Source organism: Aquarana catesbeiana, linkage group LG10 (genome assembly GCF_042186555.1).
Source record: "Aquarana catesbeiana isolate 2022-GZ linkage group LG10, ASM4218655v1, whole genome shotgun sequence".
NCBI lineage: Eukaryota > Metazoa > Chordata > Amphibia > Anura > Ranidae > Aquarana > Aquarana catesbeiana.
This window is the reverse complement of record NC_133333.1, coordinates 26039442-26062001: the sequence shown is the minus strand read 5'-3', so window position 1 is coordinate 26062001 and position 22560 is coordinate 26039442. Positions and strand designations below refer to the sequence as shown.

At 38.0% G+C, this 22560-nt stretch overlaps 1 protein-coding gene across 2 annotated transcripts in view; it reads left to right on the top strand.

Moving 5' to 3' along the window:
- Positions 1-19399, top strand: part of LOC141110495 (sialic acid-binding Ig-like lectin 12) — a 31341-nt gene extending 11942 nt beyond the window's left edge. The window contains exons 4-11 of one of the 2 annotated variants that reach the window (XM_073601868.1): positions 470-727; positions 7552-7593; positions 9758-10009; positions 11174-11209; positions 13037-13084; positions 13244-13366; positions 14977-15032; positions 18349-19399. In XM_073601868.1, coding sequence (XP_073457969.1) covers positions 470-727; positions 7552-7593; positions 9758-10009; positions 11174-11209; positions 13037-13084; positions 13244-13366; positions 14977-15032; positions 18349-18363 — 830 coding nt within the window. In that variant the 3' untranslated portion in view covers positions 18364-19399. The remainder of the gene's footprint in view (positions 1-469; positions 728-7551; positions 7594-9757; positions 10010-11173; positions 11210-13036; positions 13085-13243; positions 13367-14976; positions 15033-18348) is intronic. The other variant, XM_073601867.1, reaches the window with a different exon arrangement.
- The last annotated feature ends 3161 nt before the right edge of the window (positions 19400-22560 follow it).

The window sequence follows — 22560 nt, the reverse complement described above, 5'->3', positions numbered from 1 at the left end:
AAGCCACTGGAATCAGGTATGAATTTTTATCTGTCAGAATTAAAGGGGTTTATGGAGGGTCGAAGACCTGTCTCTGGCTGTCAACCTTCAATGAAACCCTTTTATTGTGACAAATAAAATTTGAGACCTGGATTCATCCCTAAGGCTTGGAGCTCCCATTTATTCACGTTACACTAGCTAATTCTCCAAGGGGCCCCACTGGGGCTCAATCGGGCATCAAAGAGTTGTCACACTACAACAATAATCTGATTTATTTGGAACCTTCACCAAGCTTGGAGGCCAAGACTCCACCACAATTTTTTTCATCGCGGCCTTTTTCCATTTTAAGGCTTTTCTTCCACTTCCTTTCTGCTGAAATTATTGTCACAACTCTACCCAAAACGAAAAAAAAAACACTTTAATCCATGAGACCCATTATTTGTTGTTTTGTATATTGCCTGTACAGTGTAAGTGTTTTTTTCCAAGGCAGATCTCACTCAGAAACCCGAAATCATTGTCTTTGGGGAGATGGTCGCAAAAGAGGAAGTGAGATTGACTTGTTTACTTCCGGGAATCTGCTCACCGCCAATAATAAAATGGTGGAGGGACAACGCAGATGAAGTTTTGGAAAGCACATCTATGTCAATAACTCCGAATTTATGGGACCATGGAATTTCTGTTACCTGCGAGGTGTCCTTACCAAAGGTGGACTCTTCTACTAGACAGACCCTTAACTTGGATGTTCAGTGTGAGTAGACCACAGTTTATTTCTTTTCGCATATGTAACAAATAGTTGGATCTTGATGGACTGTGATACAATTTTATTTTAAGAGTTATGCCCCGTACAAATGATCGGATTTTCCAACAACAAATGTTGGATGTGAGCTTGTTGGCTGAAAGTCCAACCGTGTGTATGCTCCATCGAACATTTGTTGGCAGACTTTCTGCCAACAAATGTTGGCTAACAAGTTCTCAAATTTTCCGCCAACAAAACTTTGTTGTCAGAATTTCCGATCGTGTGTACACATTGTCCAATGCACAAAAGTTCACGCATGCTCGGAATCAAGCAGAAGGAGCCGCACTAGCTATTGAACTTCCTTTTTCTCGGCTCGTCTTACGTCTTGTACGTCACCGCGTTCCCACGTTCGGAATTGTTGCCCAACATTTGATTGACCGTGTGGATGCAAGACAAGTTGGAGCCAACAACTTTCGAACAAAAATCCACAAAAGACACATGTTGAATATAGGGATGATGGTGAATATAATACAACCGTTTTGTAGAATTATTAAGCAATGATATGACCACACAGTGTGAGCCAGGGGTTGGCACTGAGTGCCTGAGTCCTAGGACACAGGAGCAGGAGGGTGGGGCAGGAGGTGCTAATTCGCCAGACCAGATATATAAAAAAAAGGGGGGGGGTAGGGAAAGAGTGGGAAGAGAGGGAAAGGGGAGAGGAAGGTGAGTATAGTTCCCACAGGCTAGAGAACAGGTGAGATCAGCTGGATTTACCCAAATGGTCAAGTGCAGAGTAGAAAGAGCATAAGACCGGAAATTCCGATCGTGTGTACACAAATCCGACGGACAAAGTGCCACGCATGCTCAGAATAAATAAAGAGATGAAAGCTATTGGCCACTGCCCCGTTTATAGTCTCGACGTACGTGTTTTACGTCACCGCGTTCAGAACGATCGGATTTTCCGACAACTTTGTGTGACCGTGTGTGTGCAAGAGAAGTTTGAATCCTAGGATTTTGTTGTCGGAATGTCCGAACAAAGTCCGACCGTGTGTACGGGGCATTAGAGTGGGAATCATGGAGGATGCTGGTCATCTTTTCATTGACCATAAGGGTGGTCAAGGTGTTCTCCACCTCTGCAAATGGAACAGTAGGGTTTTTCAGGCCACAGCTATTGCGCATTTTGCATATATGAATATGTAGGTTGATAGCTTCTGTTGATAAAAAAAATAGACCTGGGATTTGGCAGTGTAGACGAGCAAGTCTACCAGAGAAAGTACTTTTTTTTAACCACGTTTCTGTGCTGTGAGGCTCAGACCTCAGCAAAGGTCTTGCATACATTCCTATTCTAATACTGATTATGTGTGGGGATCATGCAACAGCGCTATTAAGAATTTTGACAATTTACATGAATGTAGACTCAAGGATGTACACTTCTAGGGAACTATCCTTATAGTAGAAAGCCACTGGAGGGTAAATTTGGTCTTCAAAAGACATTGTCACAGCCAAAAACTAGTGATGAGTGAAGTTTTAAAAGGTTTGACCAGTTGTGGTTTGACTGAAGTATTGGAAAATTTGCAAACCTCCAAAATTAGGAATTTAAAAAAACTGGAAAACCCAATGCATCCAGGTACCAAAAAAGTGTGTATTACAGAGCAATAAAACTGTGCAGGATGCTTTAGGTAGCTCCTGGCATCATTGCCTGAAAAGGCGGATGGCAACTTGAGCCACTTGGTTTAAAAAGCATACCAGCGATACTAAGATAGAAGAGTGGGACCTGGTGGCACTAAAGGGCAAGATAAGGATGATTAGGCAACCATATATAAAAGATATAAGCAGATATAAGACAGAAATAACCTCTGAAGTAGTCTCTTGTCACTCTATTTCATTGACTTTTTGATATTCTATTTGTATTTGGATCTGTAAAATTTGGTGTGAATTTAACTTAATATAAAAATGTAATCTGTGGTGGAACCTCCGACACTACAGCTTAGTTGATCCCCACTGCACTGACATCACCAGATCCACTTTCTGATGAATGTGGAAACTTATTTGATTACTGTTGGCTGCTTGCTGAGCTAACACAGCAGTGGCCTAATGGTAATGGTCACCAGGACAAAACAACCAAAAATAATATAATACATTTACTACAAATAGTAAAATAATATAAATAACATAACCTAATATAAATAACACCACTATAAATAATATAATAAAATAATAATATACATAATAATTTTACTTATTGAAACCATCCATAAACCACAGCTATTACATTCAGAGTATGGCACTACTAATATCTTGAAATATAAAACTTTTTTTTACTGACCATACAGCAGTAGCAGATGTATCAAAACCTGCACATATCTGGGGTCCCGTACTCAGAATAAATAGGAAAAATGAATTTAGTAAGTGAAAATAAAGTTGATTTTTTTTTATTATATTATGCAAAAAAAATAATAATAATAATAATATAGTGAAAATATTTAAAAAAAATATTAATTATACACAAAGAGTCATGGATTAAAGAGACCAAAGCTTCATTTTTTAGCATTGTGGTCTGTTTTTGTGCTATCTTAAAAAAAAAAAAAAATATATATATATATATATATATATATATATATATACACACGATTATACAGTATATATACACAGGATAGATAGATAGATAGATAGATAGATAGATAGATAGATAGATAGATAGATAGATAGATAGATAGATAGATAGATAGATAGATAGATAGATAGATAGATAGATAGATAGAGTATATAATTTTCTTTTATTATTTTTTTTCAGCACAGCACCACCAAAACTTTATAACTTGGTCTCCTCACAAATGTTTTCATGGCCCCAGGACTTAAAAGGGTTCTGTAAATAAAACCGTTGTTTAACGTAAATATAGAATATGACAGCTTTTGTTTGATTTCTCAGCATTCAGTCCAGCAGTAGATTCATTTGCCAGCATGTTCAGAACTCTATACCAGATTCTAATCTTAGTATACACTCATCTGCGTGTTGTTGCCAAACAGCCGTGTCTTAGGCACTGAGCCATTGCTTGGCACATCTGTTATTGTCAATTACGAAGCGTGTTCTACGTGGTTCTATTATTGCCTTGTACTGTATGTGTGTGCTTTATTGCTGTAATAATAATAATAATATTGTGCACAATAAAACAAACAAAACAAAAAAAAACTGGTGCAGAGAAAGTACATGTCAGAACTGCCTGTAGAAAACAACAACTTCCAAATGTTTACTCCTACAGATTTGAGAATAAAGCCAAATTCTGATTGGTTGTATAATATCTGGAAGAAAAGTTACACAACATTTTAAATTTCAGGAACTTGATCAGCTTTTTTTTTTAACAAATAGAAAACAAACCTTAAGAAGCCCTACACATGCCTATTGATATCTTGAATTTACCTCCTGCAAGGAGTAAATATACCTCCTGTTTTGGATTTACGAGGGCTATACTGAAAGTTGTGCAAAAGTAGGGATAACTTTTTATTACCTTACAAGTATATAGGTCATTCAAATTTTACATGTTGGTAGAGTAACTCTTCCTTTATATAAAGGTACAACTCTACATATTCTTCATCACAAGTGATGCATTTGAGCTACCATTGAACCTAACTCTTGAATACCCTTTTGAAAAAAATTCAGGTGTGTGCTGTTGTACCCTCTTCTTCACAGCCACTTTCACCTCATCTATGTCATCAAATTGTTGACAGTCCTTCATTGGTCCAAGCAAGCAGAAGTCAGGGGATGAAGATAAATCTGTGCTGTACTGTGGATGGTGGAATCACTGACCAGCCAACTTTGCCAATCGCCTGATTTGTTGCCAAAATGTGTATGGACGAGCATTGCTATGGTGAATATGGATCGTTTTCAGATTCATGTTTGGACTCTTCCTCCTATTGGCATTTCTAAGCTTCTTAAGTGTCTCAATGTATTGCTTGCTAGTTATAGCATGGCCGTGTTCAATAAAAACAAGGAGAAGGATGCCTTTCTCATCCCAAAAAACAGTTGCATGACTTTCTATGCTGCTGGCTCTTAAACTTCTTAGGCCTTTGGGAGGAGGCGTGATACCAGATTGATGATCTATCACTGCGTATCCTGTCTTAAATTCTAGTTTCCTCTTCTTTAAATGTCTTCATCCATCAACGTACATTGCTCTTGTCAGTGGTATCCGTAAATATTCTGTAGCCTTCTGTGAATATTGGTAAGCCGGAAGCCCTCCTTCGTCAAGGACTCAAGAACAGCACACTGCCTCTTCTTGGAATCCAACATTTACCTGCAATGAAAAAAGAGTTACTATAGAGCAGTGGTCATTAATCCTGTCCTCAGGGCCCACTAACAGGCCAGGTTTTATGTATTACCTTGGGGGAGATGTAGACTAGAATACTGCAATCACTGAGCAGCAAATTATATCACCTGTGATGTATTTCAATTATCTGGCAAACCTGGCCTGTTAGTGGGCCCTGAGGACATGGTTGATGACCACTGCTATAGAGGAAGAGTTTACTCTGTCAACATTTGATATTTGAATGACCTTTGTAAGCTAATCAAAAAGATATGCCCACTTTTGCATTACTTTCAGTACAAATCTCTTACATCAAAAACAGATATTATTATCCATACTTGTCCAGAACTTCTGAAAACCTACTAGGAAACAGAAATTGGAATTTCACATTTTAAGGAATTCTCCCAAATAGTTACATAGTTACATAGTTACATAGTAGGTGAGGTTGAAAAAAGACACAAGTCCATCAAGTCCAACCTATGTGTGTGATTATGTGTCAGTATTACATTACATATCCCTGTATATTGCGGTCATTCAGGTGATTATCTAATAGTTTCTTGAAGCTATCGATGCTCCCCGCTGAGACCACCGCCTGTGGAAGGGAATTCCACATCCTTGCCGCTCTGACAGTAAAGAACCCTCTACGTAGTTTAAGGTTAAACCTCTTTTCCTCTAATTGCAATGAGTGGCCACGAGTCTTATTAAACTCTCTTCTGCGAAAAAGTTTTATCCCTATTGTGGGGTCACCAGTACAGTATTTGTAAATTGAAATCATATCCCCTCTCAAGCGTCTCTTCTCCAGAGAGAATAAGTTCAGTGCTCGCAACCTTTCCTCATAACTAAGATCCTCCAGACCCTTTATTAGCTTTGTTGCCCTTCTTTGTACTCGCTCCATTTCCAGTACGTCCCTCCTGAGGACTGGTGCCCAGAACTGGACAGCATACTCCAGGTGCGGGCGGACCAGAGTCTTGTAGAGCGGGAGAATTATCGTTTTATCTCTGCAGTTGATCCCCCTTTTAATGCATGCCAATATTCTGTTTGCTTTATTAGCAGCAGCTTGGCATTGCATGCCGTTGCTGAGCCTATCATCCACTAGGACCCCCAAGTCCTTTTCCATCCTAGATTCCCCCAGAGGTTCTCCCCCCAGTGTATAGATTGCATTCATATTTTTGACACCCAAATGAATTATTTTACATTTTTCTACATTGAACCTCATTTGCCATGTAGTCGCCCACCCCATTAATTTGTTCAGGTCTTTTTGCAAGATTTCCACATCCTGCGGAGAAGTTATTGCCCTGCTTAGCTTAGTATCGTCTGCAAATACAGAGATGGAACTGTTTATCCCATCCTCCAGGTCATTTATGAACAAATTAAATAGGATTGGTCCCAGCACAGAACCCTGGGGGACCCCACTACCCACCCCTGACCATTCTGAGTACTCCCCATTTATCACCACCCTCTGAACACGCCCTTGTAGCCAGTTTTCAATCCATGTACTCACCCTATGGTCCATGCCAAATAAAATGATATATACTATGATATGTATAGCCTGTCAATTATTTAAAACATTCGAACATGTACAACTCCTGCCTGCTACAACATATCCAATGTTATCTTTGCTAACTAGAAAAAAACCTTTTCTGTGTGCCCCTCTGATTCTCTGATTCTGAATTTTTATTCTGATTCCTTTTTTTTACTAAGGGTTTTAGGTTTTGACTTCTAAGCTAAGCCCAACATATTTTATCTGTAAGTCCCCTTGTCCAATGAGCAAAAATTGCCAACACACTAGGAATGAAAGACCTCAAATCTTTGCTGAGGTCTTGAAATGTAACATTTCTTAAGCAGAAGAAACCATAACTTGGTGTGCTGATAATTTTGCAATTCTCATGCTATCGCCATTGGCCATAGACCCTTCTCAAAGTTCTAAGGGTAAAAGTGTGGAATGTATATTTGGCCAGCTCCTGTCCATTGAGATTGCCCTATTGATCATTGAAGGTATGAGAGCAATAATAGGTTCTGTAGTCGCAGATTAGCTCAGATGTCAACTAAATTAACCCAAAAGAAATTAGAGTCATTCAGGGACTAATTTGTATGCAATTTTTTTAAAATAACACACATCATTTAAAGCAGAGCTCCACCCAAAAGGGAAAGCTTCACTTGTTTACTTCCTTCCCCCTTTCACTGCCACATTTGGCACCTTTCGGTGGTGAGCGGGTACCTGTTTTTGACAGGTACCGGCTCCCCCTTCCGGGTGACATTGCTTACAATAAATGGCGGCAGCACCACCCATAAGCCAATTTAAAAATCATCTGGGGTGCCAACTTTGCAGGATCCCTAGACAGGCAAGTGTACTAATATTAAAAGTCAGCAGCTACAGTATTTGTAGCTGCTGACTTTTCATTTTTTGGTGGGGAGGGGGGGGGGGGGGTTGGGGTGAAGCTCCGTTTTAAATGCCTTAACTGTTGACTTTCATTTAAATAACAAAGCTACAATATTCTTCCCCAAAACCTCTTCTAATCTCGTCTTCCTTTATTTCAGATCCCCCAACAATTAAGGTCAATACCGTTATTGAGCCTTCAGGTAATGTGTTACCTATCTACAGTTTCCTGCTCATGCCTTGTCTACGAATAAGTCTTTATGCATTGGTTTAATTTTGCAGTTCAGTAAGCGTGTTCTATACTATATGGCCAAAAGCTTGAAGACACCTGACCATCACATCTACGTAAATGGGTTTGTTGGACATTCCATTCCAAAACCATGAGAACTTTGTTTGTGAAGTTTCACCTTGCAGCTGTAACAGCCTCCACTCCTCTGGGAAGGCTTTTCTCAAAATGTGTGTCTGTGAGAATTTGTTCCCATTCAGCCAAAAAACATTTTCTGCCGTTAAGAACTGGGGTTAGATGAGAAGACTTGGCTTGCAAATAATGTTCCAAATGATCTCAAAGGTGCTCAAAAGGTGTTTGTGTAAGTGACTTAAGTGGCCTTTACCTTGTCTTTATGGAGTTGGCTTTGGGCACAGTCATGCTAGAAAAGAAAAGAGCCTTCAGCAAACTCTTACCACAAGATCAGAAGCGCAACTTCTAAGTGTCCAAAATTTGTATGCTGAAGCATTATGACCTTGAATTCAATAACTTGAATGGATGTCTACATAATTTTGTTTGTGTACTAAATAAAAGCCATATAGGTCTTTAAAAATATCTAAAAATTGTTTAGGTATGAAATATAGTTATTGTCAAGTTAACAAACTCAATTTCGTTTGGGCATCTCTACATTAAAGTTATTTTAAAGGCAAATGTTTTTTTACCTCAATGCATTCTCTGCATTCTGCATGCAGCCCCCTCCCCCAGCACCCCCTTATACTTGCCTGGGGCTGATCTTTACCCAGCAATATACATGAGAGCAGAGGCTCACTTGGCTCTCTCCCTCTTCATTGGCTCAGAGACAGCAGCAGCAGCCATTGGCTATCACTAAACCACATTCTCCTCTTCATCTATTTCTTGCTTCTTCCCCAATTTCTGTTTACAAAATTTTGCAGACAGCTGTGTAAACCAGACCTGGAAAAAATACATCCTGCACCTTTAGCACCTTGTGGGGAAAGGGTGGTTGGTGCTTGGCCAATGGTGATGATGTGATCATTTTGTGACAAAAAGCCAGCACTCCAAAGATTAAACCTTGGAGTTCATATTTGCAAAAAAAAGCTTTGAAGTAGAGACAGATACAAAGTAACCCTATGTTTCAGAGCCAAGGAGGTCCTCTTATATCTGTTACCTTGAGAAAGGGTTAGGAAAGAAATCTGCAAGGGTAGCACCCGAACCTTATGGTAATCTTAATGTATTAGGGAGTACAGAGTTATTCAGCTGAGATATTTGGATTCTTGGGGCTGGCAGCTTCTCCAGTCCAAAAGACCTGCATTGTCTCTTTTTGGTTTGTGACTTATGGATTCTGAGATTGAAGAACCATACCAAAATTTTATTGCCCCGACATAGATTAATGTTAATGCCTTTTTCAGACGAAGCGGAATCCATCAAGCGGAGCCGCCTGCTCAGCGGGGGGATCTCTCCACTGATCCCCGATGAGCAGGCTTATGACAGGTCCGTGTCCTCTCCGCTATGCAGAATGGATACAGGCCGCTGTTCTCAATGAAGCGGTCTAATGAAAAATGGACTGCCGGTCCATTTCCATCCAACAGACGGATGGGGGACATGTCCCCTTCCCTCTGTTTTTAGTGGACCAGATCAGATACCAGCCGGTATCAGCGGACACATGTCCACTGACATTCACCGTTCCATAGAGAACAATGGGTGGTCCGATCAGGTCCGGACTGGAGAACCCAATCAGTCTGCTGGTGTGAAAAGGGCCTTTGGTAAGATATAGACACATTTTGGGAATTTGTCAGCAGATGGTCTGGTTTTGGGCAGTCTTAGGGCTTCAAGCCCTGATGAGAGGATATTTCTTGACGAAATGCGTTGGAATGGTGCACAATTACCTTACCCATGAAAAAATCTATATTTGGACAATCACATGTTGGTGTGGGGCTTCAATCTTCAGTTTACTTTGAGAAAGAGAACTTCTGTGTCCCCATGTTGTTGTGACTATGTATCTTTCTGTACTTCAGAGTTCTTTGTTGCACATATGATCTTGTATAGAGAAATGTAATCTTTGGAGCGCTGGCTTTTTTTTATCCTGAAGCTGTGTACATGAGCCCTGAGTTGTATAATTATCTCCTAATTTTTGTTTTCTGTAGAAGCGACTTTAGAGAACCATACGGTGTCCGTGAAGGAAGGGCAGTCCTTGATTCTGAGGTGTTTGGTGGACAGTAATCCAGCTGCTGAAGTGACCTGGACCAAAGGAGAGAAGACCATAGCCAGCAGTGTGACGGGACAGAAGCTTGAACTCTACCTGGCACATGTAAAGTCCAGCGATGCCAACACATACAGCTGTACAGCACAGAACAATCATGGAGACACAAGTGACTTTGTTGATATTGAAGTGGAATGTAAGTGCTGGAATAAAGAGTACCTGTCACTTAAAGTGTACCTGAGTTTTATTTGCTGTCAGCCTCTTGCAGTCCCAGTACAGGGTAGGAGTGTAAGAGGAAGAAGCAGCACAAGAAGCCAATCAGATTATGTGCTAACATGAGGCATGCTGATAGGAGGAGAGAGCAGTGTGACAGAGAGGTGAGCTCATCACTATGCTGCTTCTCCTTTCACTGTCCAGCTACAGGCAAGGGGCGAGTCCAGGAGGACTTGGGCTGAGTGCAAGTGGGTTTAATGATGCTGGCCATTCGATTGAGGACATCTAGTGGAAAAAGTACTGCGGGGGGGGGGGGGGTGAACTGTGTATTGAAGGTGAATGTTTCAGTAAAAGCTCACTTTGTTTTTTTATCCTTTAATGGGTGATTTATTTTATTTTCTTATTTGTGGCTGGAGTTGCGAGTTAAAGTTAAACATCAAGCAATGTTTGCTTTTTCCTAGGATCCAGATTTTCACACACAATACACACAATACTGGATATGACTGTATAGTTAAAAGTGTGCTGCAACGACTCCTGACTGGTCAAGGTGCATAACATGGATAGGATATGTCACCAGCACACCAGCAAGCTTGTTTTAAAGCGCAAAGCTCTCTTTATTGTATGATCACACAGAGGAGCAACATCTGAGGACCATGCAAAGAACCTTCATCAGGCATGAGATATCACATGATAATAACGGGTCCCTGCACAGTCCCAAAACTTTGCTCCTCAGTGATCTTGCATTCTTTTGGTCCCCTGTGGTGTCTTATCTCATCCAAAAAAAAAAAATCGCATGACTCTTTTGTGCATTATAATTCAAAGCCAAGCATTGGCTCCTACTACCTAGTATCTTGGGGTGGCATTCACAATTCACATATTTTACTGCTCGTTATTGCAATGTATGAGCATGTATGGACCCAACAATTTCTTTGAGAAGTTTTAAGTAAAGTATGTGTTAGAAATCAGTAAGAATTGTCTCACGTTTTTTTTTTCTTTTTTTTTATACGAGTATTATATGTTATTTTTCCTAGGGCAGGTTAGATCAATAAAGAAAACATTTGATTGGTTGTTATGTTCTCTACATTTGTTTTATATGTCATCCTCATTCCCATCATCAATACTGAATCATAATGTCACTTTCTTGCAGCCAGCAAAGTAGAACCTAATGACAACCTCTATGCTGGTAAGACATGATTTACCTTGTATATTACATTTGTGTATTATTTATTTATTTTTTGTTGAACTAATAGATGTTCTGTAGACAGAGGGCCAAGAGTTGCCCAACCATACCTCACCATACCATACCATACCATACAATATTATACCATTCTATTCCATACCATACCATATTCTACCATTACATGCCATACCATGCTATACCATGCCATATTATACAATTACATTGCATGCCATACCATACCATATTATACCATTACATTCCATACTATACCATATTATACAATATTATACCATTCTATTCCATACCAAACCATATTACAATATTCTATACCAAACCATATTATATTATTACATTCCATACCATATTAAACCATTCTTTTCCATACCATACCATATTATACCATTACATACCATATTATACCACTACATTCCATACCATACCATATTATACCATTCTATTCCATACCATACTATACCATATTATACCATTCTATTCCATACCATACTATACCATATTATACCATTCTATTCCATACCATATTATACCATTCCATACCATACCATAATGTACCTTACCTTGCCATACCATATTATACCATACCGTACTGTACCATACCATGCCACACAATATTACATTTAAACAAAAGTACAGCGCTTATCATAATTGAACAAATGAATATGATTAGTGAATAGTGATACAAACAGTCCACAAATAAATCCATACATATAGTATGTATAATGATGTGCGAATAAAAATAAGAAAAAAAATCCACGAACATGCAAAATAAAAATAAAAAAAGCATGATGCTTCCCAAAGTGACTCCAAGAGAGATAGAAGTGGATAAACCCCACACAGATCCACGTTGATTGGAACAGCCTCAAACATCCAAGGATCCTCAAATCCACTTTCAGTATAAGGGGGCATGTATGACATAAAAACCTCATAGTTTAGTATGTAATATTAAAAAAAATATATTAAAAAAAAATGTATTGCACTCACATGTCTGAAGATAAAAGCAAACCATACCATGCCATACCATATTATACCATACCATACTGTACCATACCAGGCCATACCATATTATACCATACCATACTGTACCATATTATACCATACCATACTGTACCATACCAGACCATACCATACCACATTTTATATATCCATTCTATGCCATACCATACCATACCCTACAGCACCATACCATGCCATAATATAACATACCCTACTGTACCATACTATACTATTCCATACAATACCATACCATATTATTCCATACAATATCATACCATACCCTACTGCACCATACCATGCTATAATATACCATACCCTACTGTACCATATTATACCATACTATACTATTCCATACCCTACTGTACCATACAATACAATTTCATACCATACCATTCTATGCTATCCTATACAGTATCATACCACACCATTTTAATTAACCATTCACAAATTTTGCAGATCCATAACTATAGGTGATGGGGCTCCATAGCAAACCACCAAGAGCCCCCCCACCAAAAAGACAATTCCTCTAACATAATATAATATATACTGTATGTTATTTTATGTGCCAAATGCTATTGCTACATGACACTGTGTAACAAGACAGTGCTGTCGTTCCCCCCAACCCTCCTGTACTCTGGGCCCCATAGTAGTTGCATGGCCTGCTATGGCTATAGATACACTCTTGGATATAAGTATGTTGCTATGATTAATATTTTTATTCAACATTATTAGCAAAATATAGACAGCAAAATAACAATTCTGTTAGAATGATAGTCTTGCCCATGTGAGCTGACAATCTAAACGATGATTCTATTACAGATGCATCTCCTGATCTGGAAGAAGTCACTGCAGCTTCACCTCAGCAAGGTAAGCAAAATATTAGCAAAATAAATGTTGTCCATTTAGAGTTTAGATCTATTTTAAATGTATTGGATGGTGTGCGGATGATGATGATGATGATGATGATGAATGAAAACCATGCGTGTTCCTTCCATACCAGGACATTTAAAATGGCTGTTTTCTCAGCTTCCAGGGACATTGATTACAAACTCCTTGCTGGGCTGGTAGCAGGAAATGTCCTGGTCCTGTCCCTGATCGCTATAGCGCTTTTCTGTTTTGTGCGAAGGAACATGAAGAGAAGACAGCAAGGTATGAACTAAAATGCTCTGAAGACAAAATATTATAATATGTGTTGTGGTAGTTCAACCAATCATCATACATTTTTATTTTGTTTTATTATCATTATTCATAATAATATGTCTTTTTTATTTTTATTTATACTATTATGATTTTATTTTGCATCTGTAATTCATGCATTATGGCCATACAGTATATGGCATTTGTAATTCAACCAGTCCTCATACATTTTTATATTGCTACAATATTATACTGTAATATTACAAAATATTATAATTATTACTATTATGTTGCATTTTTAGAGAATGCATTATACTGTTGTGGTCCTTTTTGTACTATTGGGAACACCAATTAAAAATGTCTGCATACATTGAAAAAAATGAGGGCAAACTTATCCAGGTGTTGTGACATGGGAAGGAGTGTGCTCATCACTTCAAGTCATGTGATCAGCGTCCCTTGCATCTAGAGATGAAACAATGCCACCTGCAGGCAGTGCAAGGCAATAGTTCTTCCCAAGTGTAACACAGTAGCGAGTCACATTTTGAACCCCCCCCCCCCCCAAAAACAAAAAGAAAAGAACAGTGCTCCATCATTGGTGTCACTGGGAGGAGTAGTGCCCTATCATTGGTGTCAGTGGGAGGAAGAGTGCTCCATTGCTGGTGTCAGTAGGAAGAATAGTGTCTTATCATCGGTGTCACTGGGGGGAGTAGTGCCCTATCATTGGTGTCAGTGGGAGGAATAGTGCCCCATTGTTGGTGTCAGTAGGAGGAATAGTGCCCCATCGTTGGTGTCAGTAGGAGGAATAGTGCCCTATCATTGGTGTCAGTGGGAGGAATAGTGCCCCATCATTGGTGTCAGTAGGAGGAATAGTGCCCCATCGTTGGTGTCAGTAGGAGGAATAGTGCCCCATCGTTGGTGTCAGTAGGAGGAATAGTGCCCCATCGTTGGTGTCAGTAGGAGGAATAGTGCCCCATCGTTGGTGTCAGTAGGAGGAATAGTGCCCTATCATTGGTGTCAGTGGGAGGAATAGTGCCCCATCATTGGTGTCAGTGGGAGGAGTGCCTCATGTCAGCGGGAGAAATAGTCCCCAAATGGCCAGATAAAGGCAAGCAAGAAGCCACATTTGGCCTGCAGGCCACTGCTAGAGGATGGATTATGCCTGCAAGGAGTAGCACCAGGAAGAAGGTAAGTACCTTCTGGGTGTAGAAAAATTAGGTATATGGAAGAATCTAGGGTTGGGCTTTAGGCAGTTATAATTTGCATACTGGGCCAAGTTGCCGGGTCTGTACCCAGTTTTCCTGCCATCTCCATATGGTATTTTAACCAACTACAGTAGAGTGGAAAATGCAGTCAAGTGTCAATTAACCCAACAGTTGTGTAAGTAGACCCAGACAAAGACAGAGATCATACAAATGTGATTCTGATAGTGTCCCAAGTGGGAATTATTAACAGGATCCAAACTCGGCATCCCAAGAGCACTAAGCATTCAACCATCATTCTACCTATTATTGGCTTCCGGGGTACACTGCACCTAATAACAGTTACTGTCTGTTGCTCTATGTATGTAATGTGGCCAATACCTGCACACTGATAAAATCTTCATACACGTTTTCCTTTTCTAGGTATAATCAACAATGGTCAGGAACTCAGTTCACAGGGATCGGCATCGGCCTACAAGGTATACGACTATGTGTGGTTATTGGTGGGATGCATGCATCCAATCTTTATATACCTATACATCAACTGTCAGGCCTTAATATGCATGAAAGAATTTGAAACCAATGGGTTTACGGAGAGTTTAATATGTTAAAAGATGCAAAGCAAACCAATGGATCTAGCCCTACATGTGCATACACGAGCAGTGACCCCGAGACTTTCTATTTAGCCTGGTTTAAAGCCAACTACAAAAGTTAGAAAAAAAATCTGCTTCTGATAGCCACGCCTGCTGACGCATTTCATCTCACCCATAGAGGCTTAGTCATAGAGTTATTGCAGTGGGTCCCCCTTCCCACCACAGAAGTGAAGAGGTTAAGTGCTTGTTGGTCTAGAGCAGTAGTCTCCAAACTACGGCCCAGGGGCCAGATGCGGCCCTTTGCTTGTCTTTACCTGGCCCTTGGGGTCATTATTACCCCCAATGACACCAATGAAAGGGAACAATTCCTCCCACTAATACCAATGATAGGCACAATTTTTCCCACTGACACCAAAAATGGGGCCCAATGACACCCAAAGATGGGGCACTATTCCTCCCAATGAGACCAACAATGGGGCCCAATGACACCATTAATGGGGCCCAATTTCTCCCATTGACACAAACAATTGGGCCCAATGGCACCAATAATGGGGCACAATTCCTCCCACTTATACCAATGGTGGGGCGCAATTTCTCCCAATGACACCGACAATGGGGCCCAATGACACCCAATGAAAGGGCACTATTCTGCCCAGTGAGACCAACATTGGGGCCCAATGACACCTAATGATGGGGCACTATTCCTCCCAATGAGACCAACAATGGGGTCCAATGACACCATTAATAGGGCCCAATTTCTCCCATTGACACAAGCAATTGGGCCCAATGGCACAAACAATTGGGCACACTTCCTTCCACTTATACCAATGACGGGGCGCAATTTCTCCCAATGACACCGACAATGGGGCCCAATGACACCTAATGAAAGGGCACTATTCTGTCCAATGAGACCAACATTGGGGCACAATGACACCTAATGATGGGGCACTATTCCTCCCAATGAGATCAACAATGGGACCCAATGATGGGGCTTTTTCCCTCTGCTTTCACCTCCTCACACCTCCTGTATTAGAGTGCCTCCACTTTGGATGGAGGAGTAAGTGGGGCACTGCAGACATCAGCATTGTCATTCTAAGGGTGGGTGAGATGTACTAGCAGATTTAAATACACTAAGAAATTGAAGCTAAACCACAGCTCTTTTTTGTGATAAAGGTTTTACCTGAATAAATAAAAGCTGATCATTGTAAGCACCACTGCCCCCAGTTAAATGGTTTGTCTTATCTCTGTAAACTGATACATCTGGAATAGAGATTGTTCTTTGGAAAAAAAACAGACTTATTAGCTGGATGGAAATAGAAGAAAGAGAGCCTAAAAAAGAAAACCAATGCAGTCATCACATCTAATGCCGCGTACACACGAGCGGAATGTCCGCCAGAAAAAGTCCGACGGATGATTTTCATTGTCTATTCCGATCGTGTGTATGCCTCATCAGACTTTTTTTTAGAAATTTCTGACGGACCTAGAAATAGAACATGTTCTAAATATTTCCGACGGAACCAATTCCTATCGGGAAAACCGATCGTCTGTATGCTGTTCCGACGGACCAAACGTAAATTGGAAAAAAAAATTGGAAAAAAAAAAAAAATCAAACAATTGAAAAAAAAAAATTGGAAAAAAACGTAAATTCGGAAAATTAAAAAACAAAAAACGGAAATTAAAAAAAAAAAATCGGAAATTTGAAAAAAATCAGAAATTCGGAAATAAAAAAAAAAAAAAATTGGAAATTCAAAAATGTGAAAACCTGAAAATTTGAAAATTGAAAATAACAACTAATAACAACTTAACTATTACTAACTATTAAATTATAGGTATTGGAATCTCCTTTCAAATTTGGCTGTTAGTGAATGTAAGAAATACAAATTTATCCGAAGTTACGAATTATCCGAAATAACGAATGCCGCATCTAAATGGATGGGACGAAACAAATGAATAATAATAAAACTTTATTATTATTATTATTGTAATGTATTATTATTAATTTGGATTATTATGATTCATTATTTCAGATAATTTGAAACTTCGGACAAATTCATATTCATTACGTTCACTAACAGCCAAATTTGAAAGGAAATTACAATACCTATAATTTAATAGTTAGTAATAGTTAAGTTATTATTAGTTATTATTTCAGATTTATAGATTTATAGATGCAGATTATTTCAGATTTTCAAATTTTTGGGGTTTTGAATTTCCGAATTTCCTATTTTTTCTATTTTCTGTTATTTTTTTCGCATTTCCGAATCAACGATTTTTTAAAATTTTTTTGAATTTCCAATTTTTTTTGAATTTCCGATTTATTTTGAATTTACGATTTTCCTATTTTTTTTCAAGTTCCAGTATTTACGGTTGGTTTTCAATTTACGAATTTACGTTTTTTTTTAGAATTTACGATTTTTTTTAGAATTTTCGAATTTCTGGGTTTTTTTTTGTAATTTTCGAATTTACTTTATTTTTCGAATTTATGATTTTTGGAAATAGAAGAAAGAGAGCCTAAAAAAGAAAACCAATGCAGTCATCACATCTAATGCCGCGTACACACGAGCGGAATGTCCGCCAGAAAAAGTCCGACGGATGATTTTCATTGTCTATTCCGATCGTGTGTATACCTCATCAGACTTTTTTTTAGAAATTTCTGACGGACCTAGAAATAGAACATGTTCTAAATATTTCCGACGGAACCAATTCTTATCGGGAAAACCGATCGTCTGTATGCTGTTCCGACGGACCAAAAACGACGCATGCTCTGAAGCAAGTACGAGACGGAAGCTATTGGCTACTGGCTATTGAACTTCCCTTTTCTAGTCCCGTTCTAAGTGTTGTACGTCACCGCGTTCTGGAAGGTCGGCCTTTGGGTTGACCATGTGTATGCAAGACCGCTTGGAATGGAATTCTGTCGGAGTTCCGTCAGAGAAACCTTCGGAGTTTACTCCGACGGCAAAACTGGTCGTGTGTACAGAGCATAAGAATTGGAAAGCTGCAATATAATAAATGTTTGCCTTTGCGTTTAATACTGCTTGAAGGAACATCTGCTTTGGTAAGTCCTTGTTGGTTGGCTATCATGTTGACCAAATGGTTTTAACTCTACTTGCCTGCTCATTTTATTTTAGATAACGTTTATAGAGACTGGCTTGTGTATTTTACACTTGTATAACTTTGTATATTTTTTTCTTTTCTTTTCAAGGGCTTCAATAACTAAGTTTTATGAACGGATTCATGAACTTTGACATCATCGTCATCTCTCTAAACCGCCATCCCGGAAGGCCGGAAGGCTCAAATCATTATTTAATATTGTTGGAGGACTCTGTTCCTTTAAGTTTTGCTTACCACCATTCCCCCTCCCATATCACCCTGTTTTCCTTGTAGATAAACAAAAAAATAAAAAATACCCCTCTAATGTTCCTATCACTGATATCAGCCTACATGACATGTAATGAACTGGTGGAGATCGTATAAAACAGCTTGTCAGGGTACAATATGCTACAGAAAAATGGCAACTGATCGGACACAGGGCGCCGACTTACTGTGACCAAAACTAAACCAGCAATGTAAGATGGTTTTGGCTCTGCTCTCCACCCGCAGGAGAGGTCCTGCTGACGCGTTCCGCCTCAACAATTAGGTCCACTAGGGGGCGAAATATATCTGAGGGATCTGTCCTGCGGGTGGAGAGCAGGAGAGTTTAGTTTTGATCACAGTGAGTCGGCGTCCTGTGTGCAATCAGTTGCCATTTTTTGTAGCATATTGTATCCAACTTCCCTTGTCATGGGCATCAGTCTCTTCTCCCATACCCAACCCATGTGTACACAGGTCATTGCCCTCCGACCCCATTAGCCCCCACTTACCGCTCCTCCAGCTTTTCTAGCCACTAGACATGTGCACTGCCGAAAAATGTGTTCGTTTTCATTTTTTTTTTTTTTAGTTTTTCGGTCATTTGTCATTGATCGCAATTTGTAAATTCGAAAAAAAACGTAAATTCGAAAAAAAAATTGGAAAAAAAAAAAAAATCAAACAATTGAAAAAAAAAAAATTGGAAAAAAACGTAAATTCGGAGAATTAAAAAACAAAAAACGGAAATCAAAAAAAAAAAATCGGAAATTTGAAAAAAATCAGAAATTCGGAAATAAAAAAAAAAAAAAAAAATTGGAAATTCAATAATGTGAAAACCTGAAAATTGAAAATAACAACTAATAACAACTTAACTATTACTAACTATTAAATTATAGGTATTGGAATCTCCTTTCAAATTTGGCTGTTAGTGAATGTAAGGAATACAAATTTATCCGAAGTTACAAATTATCCGAAATAACGAATGCCGCATCTAAATGGATGGGACGAAACAAATTAATAATAATAAAACTTTATTATTATTATTATTATTATTGTAATGTATTGTTATTAATTTGGATTATTATGATTCATTATTTCAGATAATTCGAAACTTCGGACAAATTCATATTCATTACGTTCACTAACAGCCAAATTTGAAAGGAAATTACAATACCTATAATTTAATAGTTAGTAATAGTTAAGTTATTATTAGTTATTATTTCAGATTTATAGATTTATAGATGCAGATTATTTCAGATTTTCAAATTTTTGGGGTTTCGAATTTCTGAATTTCCTATTTTTTTCTATTTTCTGTTATTTTTTTCGCATTTCCGAATCAACGATTTTTTTAAATTTTTTTTGAATTTCCAATTTTTTTTGAATTTCCAATTTTTTTTGAATTTCCGATTTATTTTGAATTTACGATTTTCCTATTTTTTTTCAAGTTCCAGTATTTACGGTTGGTTTTGAATTTACGAATTTACGTTTTTTTTTTTAGAATTTACGATTTTTTTTAGAATTTTCAAATTTCTGGGGTTTTTTTTTGTAATTTTCGAATTTACTTTATTTTTCGAATTTATGATTTTTAGAAGTTACGATTTTTTTTTTTTTTTTTTTTAATTTTTCGAATTTACCATTTTTTCAAATTCACAAATTTACGAATCTTTTTAGAACTTAAGAATTTTCAAATAATCAAATTTACAAATATTCAGAAAAATTTGTTAAAGGGGTTTTCGTTAATTCGGATATTTCCGAATTAACAAATTTGTCGAAATTCGTTAAAAAACTAATTCGGAATGAAACGAATTGCACATGTCTACTAGCCACATCCTAGGGTCTCCATACTCTCCACCTGCTTTATTCTTGATGGCTTTACAACTGGATGTGACCGATATGAAGAGCTGAATCTGTAAGATACTCTGATCCTGGATAAACACATCTAGAAATGATTCTGCTTCTAGTTCTAGTATGAATCGCTATCGTCCACCTTATAGTGTTTAAAGAGCGAGTTCCTTACGTAAGGGAGTTCAACCTTACATACATTTCCCAAAAAGATCCCTATGCACCCCAGTGTCCCCAATATAAAGCTGTGCTCTATTCCTCAAACCAATGCCCACCTCTTCAGCTGACATCATTGTCCTTCCCAAACCCTCCTGCAGATGGCAGGATGCACCCAACTCCAGATATACACCCCCGGAAATCCACAAGCTCCCCTTCGCACATGCCCAGTTTAGTCCCATTTGAATGCAAACTGGGCATGTGCGAAGGGGAGCTTGTGGATTTCCAGGAGTGTCTATCTGGAGCTGGGTGCATCCTGCCATCTGCAGGATGGAATGGGAAGTACAATGGTGTCAGCTGAAGAGCTGGGTATTTATTTGGGGAATGGAGCTCAGCATTTTAATATATTAGGGGCATTGTGGGACATGGGGACCTTTATGGGAAATGTGTGAAAAGGTGAAATTACCCTTTAAGGATCATTCTATTCTTATTCTATCTAATGATTTCCCTTTGGGATTAATAAATTATTCTGAATCTGATACAATTAATGATGCTGTCATTTTATTTATTTGAAATAAATATTGCGACCTCATTTCAACTTCAAGCGGTAGTAAACCACAGGTGGTTACAGGTAATGTCATAATGTGCTAGTATGCATATCATACAGACATGTTGGGTATCAATTTACTCGGCATAACATTATCTTTCACAATATAAAAAACAATTGGGCTAACTTTACTGTTGTCTTATTTTTTCATTCAAAAAAAGTGTATTTTTTCCCAAAAAAGTGCACTTGTAAGACCGCTGCGCAAATACGGTGTGACAGAAAGTATTGCAGCAACCACCATTTTATTCTCTAGGGTGTCTGAAAAAAAATTATATATATTACAAATTATATATAACCCTCAAACATTAATATATATATCTATATATATATCTATATCTATATAGATATAGATATAGATATAGATATATCTATATATCTATAGATATATCTCTATAGATATATCTCTATATCTATAGAGATATATCTATAGATATATATATCTATAGATATATATATATATATATATATAGAGATATATATATATATATCTCTATAGATATATATATATATATATATCTATAGATATATAGATATATATCTATATATCTATAGATATATATATATATATCTATAGATATATATATATAATGTTGGGGGTTCTAAGTAATTTTCTAGCAACAACAAAAAAAATTATTTTCACTTGTAGACACCACGTTTAAAAAAATAGGCCCGGTTCTTAAGTGGTTAAAGGAAAAAATTGTCATAAGATAAAAAAATTAGTGGTGTTATAAATAACTGTTTTGCCTAGCATCATATTGTGTGTTTATGGATAGAATGCTTCTGATTTTGGCAATTATTTATCTATTACAGCATTGGTATAAATAAAGTTTAAAAAAAAAAAAAAAAAAAATTAACTTATACATGGGTAAAAGTATATTTATTAAAATTTTCTGGGATGATCGTTGGTATGTTTTGCCTAAACAAAATACTGGTATCTAAATCCAGCTACTCCAACTGTTACAAAATAAAACATATATTTTAAAAGTAACTTTCAATATTTTTTTTATATCAGCAGCTTCATTAAAGCAGAATTCCAGGCTACACACAAAGAAAAATGCAGAAGGTGCCACCGTCTAAGGCCTCATGCACACAGGACGTTTAAAAAACGCTGCTGCCAGGAAAAATCAGCATTAAAAAATGCGCTTTTTTTGGCGCTAGCATTTTTTGGCGTTTTTACAGTAAAAACACTCCCTGTAATGTAAAAACACCTAAAAACGCCAAACGCGGCTAAAAGTTTGTTTAGATTTAGTTTTTTTTACTGTTTTGCATTTTTACAGCCTCTGCTCCTGGATGCACAGGCAGTGGGTTTTTTTTGTTTTTTTTTACTGTCCCGAAATGCTTATACCTCCAAACTCCTCTGAACACATGAACACATAGGTTAACATGGAGGAGCGTTCAGAGGCAGTAAAAAAAAAAAAAAAGGCAGATGCTCCTAAAAGCAGCTTCAAAAACATCCCGTGTGCA